A 6,997-nucleotide genomic window follows, 5' to 3' on the forward strand; every position below is an offset into this window, starting at 1 on the left:
GGATCGTGACAAACTCTCCCTGAAAGCAGCACCAGGGCATCGCAAGTCTGGTCAGCAGCACAGTTGCTCTGTCCGCTGAAAGCATCCACATTTTTATACCTACAGAAGACATGCTCCGGTTTCATAGAGGCCTGCTGCTTTTTAAACTCTAAAGCTTTAGTATTTGCTTAATTTTAACTTTAGTGCACTAGCATAGGGCTGGCTAGCTTAATTAGCGCGTGTGAAAATGAGCTCCAGCACTCACGTCATCCAGGTGACAAACGTCTCCCCGAGCACAACGTCCGAGCAAATGAGGATTCTGTTTGGGTTTCTCGGAACCATAGAGGAGCTCAAGCTGTTTCCACCTGAGTGAGTATTCAGAAATAAAGCCCTGCTTAGTCTGCGTTAGCTTGTCTCTGGCAGCTGAGGCCTTTGGCATCACCAGAGGCCTAGCTGTATGCTAATGCTAATATTTTACCGCCTCCCCGTCAGTTCATCCATGGAAATCCTCAGTGGTTTTGTTGTTGTTGTTTTTTTCCCCAAGAACATTGTTTGAATTTCAGATTCTCTTCAGACCGTAATTATGAGGCCAACTAAACAAATAACTGTCTTTGCTTTTACTGCTGTAGTAATACATTATTATAGAATGTAGTGGTTTTTTTACCCAACTATTTGTAATAATTAAATAAAACCTTCCGAGAGGTTTTCAGGGGTTTTATTGATTTGTAAAAGTAAAGCAACTGGTGCTTTTCCTGTTATGAAAAGTTTCAGAATAAAATTGGTAGAGTTGTAATAAGTAAGAAGGAAATAATAAACAACTTAAAATATGTGCTGCATCTTGTTGTTTTTCTTATTGGGTCCAGTGTAAATGCATCTGGTGCCTGCAGAAGATTAGGTGTTGTATTTTGTCTTTGGGTATAAAGTAATAAGATTGTAATCTGCAATTTTTCTTTTCTTTACATTAGACTAACCTATACCTCATATAGATTTCACTATGATTATTTCGTCTGGCTGGGCTCATAATGGGTTTCTTGTGTGGACCACACTGAAGTTGATTAAAAATAACTTTTGCGTTTTGAAAATGTTGCAAAAACATTACAAACGTATACAAACATACAAACGTATAGACGAATGTTGTTGCAAATGGCAGTAAAGACATAAAGTGGTTGGAAGGAAAACGCTCTATACTTTTGCTTTTTAAAAATAAACAATGAAGAAAAAATAAATTTGTGTTGACTAAAAATCTAGACATTTATGCATTACAGTAGTTAATGTTCTTAGCTATGACAGCAACTTGCAGCAGCTCTACATACAAAAGTGTATAGATTCCCTTAGGAGAGGTGAACAAATAAAATGCATTAGTGATTAAACGGATATTCTTTTCTAAAAGTCACAGTTGGATAAATGTAATGGAAATAGTAAAACTGGATTACTTTGGACGCTGTTGCAGAAATCCGTTATGATCCAATTTTCCTGGCAGCAAGGTGGAAAAGGGCTTGTTGATTCTCTGATTTTTGTATTCTTTGCACAACACGTCTGTATTTTCTTCCAGTGACTCTCCCTTGCCTGTGACTTCCCGTGTCTGTTTTGTAAAATTCAATGAGCCTGAGTCTGTCGGAGTGTCCCAGCATCTGACGAACACCGTCTTCGTGGACAGGGCCTTGATTGTGGTTCCTTTTGCTGAAGGTGGGTGTCCAGTCTGTCCCTTTGCCGTTCACATTTCTGTCTCTGACTGTATATCACAGGTTAAAGGTATACTGGGTAGAATTAGCTGAACCTGAACCATTATCTAGCTTTTTTAAAATATATTTTTCAAAGTTTTTTTTAAGGGAAATGTACATTTGTGTCTCTGTCTTACAACCAGCTGTAAACTTCTCTCTCTGTTATTTGTGTTGTGGTTTTCATAGTGGACAAGTCATTTGCAGAGAGCCCCATCCATGCAGACTGAAAGTGGTCCTCTGCTGCCGTCAGGCGGTTAGAAAAAAAAAATAATGGTACCAGATTCACAAGCCCCTCCGGTTTCTTGCCCTGCAGTAAAATATTAACTTGACTTTTTTTTTTCTTTCTGTTCAAGGCATCCTTTCTTAAAAGATAGCTGTGCAGAGTTATTCCTCAAGTGAATGTCCTTGTTTTGCAGATAACGAGCTATGTTGATAAGTAGGCATGCAGAAGTGAGGGATAAACCAGGTAGAATAAAATATCCGTCACCGTCAAGAAAATGCAGCATCCTTGAGTCACAATAGACGATGATCATTAACACTGTGGACGACGTCATACTGATAAATCTAGAGATCAAATATGATGCAGCTCAAACAAAATTATTTAACTGACAGGTAGATTTATCTATGTTTTATGCGGATATTTTCAAAGTATTCACATTAGAAAAAAAATAAGATTTATTAAATTTGACATATTTCGAGATTTAATTTTTACAATTTTAACATAAACTTTCAGGTTAGACACTTAAGGTGAAGGAAATACGGCTATGACTTAAAAGGCTAAAAGCACACACACACAAAAAAACAAAACATTTAATTGGGTCCAACAACTCAAAAAGGACCTAATTGGTCTCAGGAAATTAGATAGATATACAAATTGTTGTTGGATGAACTTTCACAATTTATTTTACTTTAGCCTAAATTACTCTGCAAAACAACATTTATAGAAAATGATAAACACTGGTTCTAGATCTGTTGCTTCGAGGTTTTAAATCAGTCACATTTAGAGAAAAGATATATGGGACATCAAGATCAAATGATAAGTGGACCAGTCAGGTGTGCATGCTGGCGGCTAAAGTAACTATGGTATTCATATTTATTATACGCATATGTGCTGCATTTGGTAATAAAATGGTGTTCTTAGTCCTAAAGCTTTGCTTGATGTAGCTGTTAAAATGCCTTTTGGAAACTGTCCCTCTCCATACATACAGCTCTGATGGAGTTGAGTCACTCTAACGTTTAACAGTGGTGTTTCTTTTGTTGTTGTGTTTTACAGTTGTTTTTCCTGGTTCAGCCAACCCTATATTCCAGGCCCTGCTGAAAATGCCACCAACAGTTTTGTCCTCCGCAGCCTTACCCCGTTTCTCAAGAGTCTGTCTGTGTGAATGAGTGTGTGTGAAATCAGATGTCTCTCCCTGCCTCCCTCCCTTTTTCTCTCCCTTTCTCTCTCTCTCTTTTTTTTTTTTTTTTAAAAAGGAAATATTTTATGATTAAAATTAGCCTGTTTCCAGATTACACAGCCATGGATGATCATCTGATAAGATTTTTTTCTTTGATTTTACTGTTTGGTTCTCTTCAGCTTTGGACTTAATCTTTCATGTCATTTTCTCATTATTGCTGGCTTTAAACCTTGACTGTTTAGCACATATTATGTTTGTGTAGCATTTTGCGCAACATACTTAAATGTAGCATTACAGAAATGTGGTTGCCACGTTTGTTTTTCTTTTAATGCTAATGTAAGGAAGAGGCGGGTAAAGGTACAACTGAGTATTTTTAATAGAAGTTATGGTAAGTGATGTTGAAATGTATCTTTGTCTCCACATCTAAATCATGAACTTTGTTTTTTTTTTTTTTGTTTTTTTGTTTTGTATCTCAATGTTTTTGTGTGCTTTATAGCGAAGCAGCCGGCGCGAGTCGCTTGTTCATAATGAAATTTGAGAGCACATCCCGCGGGACAACTGGCTGTGCTTGCTAACGTTTGGTTCATGACTTAAAAAACAAGTACAGGTGATAAAATCTTGGCAGTGTTGATCACAGTGTGTATTGTGATTATTATTTTTTTTAATCTCATAGCTACTAATCCCACAATTACACTTTCACAAAAAACAAAACAAACAAAAAAAAAAGTCAGGTATCAAGATTTACAGACAAGACAAAAAGCGGATTTTTATTTTTCATGTTTTTAACTTCACTGTAGTTAAACCGAGGTGGCTTGTCTGAAAGTCTTGTCTTAGTGTTGCTGACGTTTTTTTTCCCCTCCCCGAACATGGAACTGAGATCCTTTCATTTTTTTCTTCAGGAGTCATTCCTGATGAATCTAAAGCGATGTCGCTTCTGGCTCCAGCCAACGCTGTAGCAGGAATGATGCCAGGAGGAGGTCTTCTTCCAACACCCAACCCTCTGGCCTCGGTCAGTCTTCACGTCACCTTTGCATTATGATTATTATTGTTATTAAGACTGCTGTTTGTTAAGTGTGCGAATGTTCGACACTGCAGATAGGAGCAACCCCGTTCGGAGGTCTTGGGGCTCCCAGCATGGACCAAATAGCTGCTATGGGAATTGTGGGGCCCAACATGAGTCCCCAAGTAAGAATCTGCTACAGTTACAGTCCCAACATGGAAAGTTTAAATTCTTTTACTTGCGTATCATCTCTCTCATTTCTTTCTCAGGCTTTTTCTGCGGACTTCCTCAAGCTTATGCAGTCTATTGATCCAAAGTAAGAAACTACTATTTTCGAAATTTGCAGTGTCACTGTTGTCATATATATATATTTTTTAAATGTAAAGAATGTTTTTTGCAGACTGAACCCACTGGCAGCCGGATTAAACCTGGCCCCGGGTCTGAAGCCAGATTCCTCTAACAAGGAGATTGAAGAGGCGATGAAGAGAGTCCGAGAGGCCCAGTCTCTGATTTCTGCTGCCATCGAACCTGGAAGTGAGTTCAGCTTTTAGTGCTCTAAACCTTTAAACCACATTGTAACACTTTAGAAATTCATTCAAAAGAAGGAAACTCACATAGATTCATTACAGACACTGAGAATACTTGAGGGGTTTATTTTGTTCTTTTAGTGATTATGGTTAATACCTAATGGGGGAAAAAAATTCAGTTGATTTTTAGGTTCTAGATTGGCACTGCTCAATTTATTTTGTCTCCTCAATGCCTGCAGGTAAGAAAGATGACAAGCGCAAACATTCCCGATCTCCTTCAAGGTCGCGCCGCAAACGCTCGAGGTCTCGGTCAAAACACAGGTAAAGAAAACAATCAGGTAAAATTAGCTTTTCACTAACAACAGTTTCAAATTACTTAAAATACATACCCATATATATTTTACACAGACGTTCAAACAGCAGATCTAGGCGAAGTTCCCATTCAAGGAGCCGGAGGCGATCCAAGAGCCCGAGGAGGAAGAGGACTCGCTCTCGGGACAGAAGCCGTCGCAGCAGATCCAGGTCCACAGCTCTCTGAAGTCTTACTGGGTTATTGCTGTTGTCATGACAAAACCCATGTCTGCTAGCACCGAGGCACTTTTAGATGTTTTATTTCTTTAACAGGGACAGGAGAAAAGAAGAAAAGTCCAAGAAAAAATCCAAGACGCCTCCTAAAAGCTACAGCAGTAGCAGGAGGTCTTGCAGCATCAGTCGGTGAGTTGCTGTGTGTTGCTAAAAGGAACGACAGGCGTCATCTTGCGTGATTCATCTATAGTCCAACCCTGCTTGGCTTTTAGGAGGCGCAGGCGAAGTCGCACTGCTTCCCGGTCCCCAAGGAAACGGCCTTCCACGTCTCCGTCCTCCGGCCGGTGAGTTTTCATGTCTTTCCTGTATAACTAATCGAAACGAGCCGACTGACAGGCTGGATGTGTTACTTTAACAGCCACAAGAAGGAAAAGAAGAAGGACAAGGACCGCGATAAGAACCGCGATAGGGACAGGAGGGAAGAGCGGAACCACACCAGAGATGAACGAGAACGCTCCAACAGCAAGAAAAAGAAGAACAAAGACAAGGAACGAGAGCGAGACCGCAAATCCGACAGCGAGAAAGGAGACGTAAAAGTATGTGACCAGAAACAAATTCTCACATGTAGCCCTGATCTTAAAATACCCCAGACTGAAAGCTGTGCTGTAGATGTTGGAGCTACTTAGCTTCATCTGTGCTTTCATATGCAAACAAAACCTCCCATGTTTGTTGAGTGATAGGATACTCTGGTGTTTCAGGTTACACGGGACTACGATGAAGAGGAGCAAGGCTACGACAGCGATAAAGCAGGAGAGGAGGAAGATGAGAGGAGGAGCGAATCGGATTCTGTGTCATCTCCCAAAGATCAGGAGGAGGTGGAGCGAGACGAGCGTCAAACGTCCAAAAGGTCCAAACTAAACGGAGACGATCGCCATCAGGAGGACATGGAGATGAGCGACTAAGAACTTTCTGTGCCACCATCTACTGAATTCTGTTCATATTCCTAATCTGGGCCTCATCATGTCTGTGCCTCATCACTGTTAGCAGGTTTTTATCTTAACAGCAAAGTCCTTGTGGACAGAGGGCCTAGATCTGATCATTTTTGTAAAGATAATAAGAGATCAGGAGATCAGGATACAAATGACATGAAATATGGTTTTTAAACTATGATTTGTGCCATTTGTTTAGAGATCATGTTTTTAATGCTGTGTAGTTTTCCTGAAAACTGAACATTGAACATTTTCAGTATTTTTTTTTCCCCCACCTCACTTGTCTTGATTTAAAAATCTTTTCCTTGTTGTCATTTATCAACCAGCACCATGTTTCTATAGACTGTGGGAAAGTTAAGGTTAACTTTAATGCACTGTAATGAAGCTGTTAACCAGAAATATAGATGTGTGTAAACTGGCTCCAATACATTGTTTAACAATTACAAAACAAAGTGGCTTCAACTCTACTTGAGGCAGAGCAGTAATAATTGATTTAATAATATATAAACATTTTGAGTCTATTATGTTATTTCTGGAAGTGTACTTTTGATTTACTGCAGCTGACTAACACAATTTAGCTGTTGCTGCAGCATAATGTCCACTGTTTCTACTTTTTAGTAGAAACAGTGGACATTATGGGACATATGGACTATGTTGGGATTTTTGCTGTAGAGTTGATATAAATTCTCACAGAAAAAAATTTGGGATTGGAGCAGCTGAAGTCGGGATGAAATGTCTGTTAAATGTACATGTTGAATCAGGTCAAGAGGCACAAACACACTAGCAAAACTTTACTGTACAAAGGAATGTCATGGAACAATGAAAACTTGGGTTTTAAATAAAAGCACTGTCTAAATAA

The 6,997-nt window shown here is 39.3% G+C and overlaps 1 protein-coding gene across 4 annotated transcripts; it reads left to right on the forward strand.

Annotated features, from left to right (window-relative positions):
* The first annotated feature begins 6 nt into the window (after positions 1-6).
* On the forward strand, positions 7-6,997 carry LOC103130675 (serine/arginine-rich splicing factor 11). 4 transcript variants are annotated; one of them, XM_007542138.2, is made up of 12 exons: positions 7-348; positions 1,532-1,665; positions 3,997-4,106; positions 4,193-4,282; positions 4,367-4,413; positions 4,498-4,631; positions 4,864-4,945; positions 5,033-5,146; positions 5,249-5,338; positions 5,422-5,493; positions 5,568-5,745; positions 5,908-6,997. In XM_007542138.2, exons 1-12 carry the CDS (start codon positions 227-229, stop codon positions 6,109-6,111), a joined length of 1,377 nt encoding a protein of 458 aa, XP_007542200.1. In that variant the 5' UTR covers positions 7-226; the 3' UTR covers positions 6,112-6,997. The 4 variants fall into 4 exon arrangements, with proteins under 4 accessions (XP_007542200.1, XP_007542208.1, XP_016521102.1 ...); XM_007542146.2 differs by lacking the exon at positions 7-348 and having other exon boundaries at positions 355-3,704; XM_016665616.1 differs by lacking the exon at positions 7-348 and having other exon boundaries at positions 355-1,665; positions 2,974-4,106.

The sequence above is a fragment of the Poecilia formosa genome, unplaced genomic scaffold (assembly GCF_000485575.1).
Source record: "Poecilia formosa unplaced genomic scaffold, Poecilia_formosa-5.1.2 Scaffold10, whole genome shotgun sequence".
In the NCBI taxonomy this organism is placed as follows: domain Eukaryota; kingdom Metazoa; phylum Chordata; class Actinopteri; order Cyprinodontiformes; family Poeciliidae; genus Poecilia; species Poecilia formosa.

Bases quoted from the DNA above. Each gene is read 5' to 3' on its own strand.
- LOC103130675 (XM_007542138.2), top strand. From the start codon at position 227: ATGAGCTCCAGCACTCACGTCATCCAGGTGACAAACGTCTCCCCGAGC. The intron at 4,283-4,366 runs GTAAGAATCTGC...TTTCTTTCTCAG, and splicing joins GGCCCAACATGAGTCCCCAA to GCTTTTTCTGCGGACTTCCT. The intron at 4,414-4,497 runs GTAAGAAACTAC...TGTTTTTTGCAG, and splicing joins ATGCAGTCTATTGATCCAAA to ACTGAACCCACTGGCAGCCG.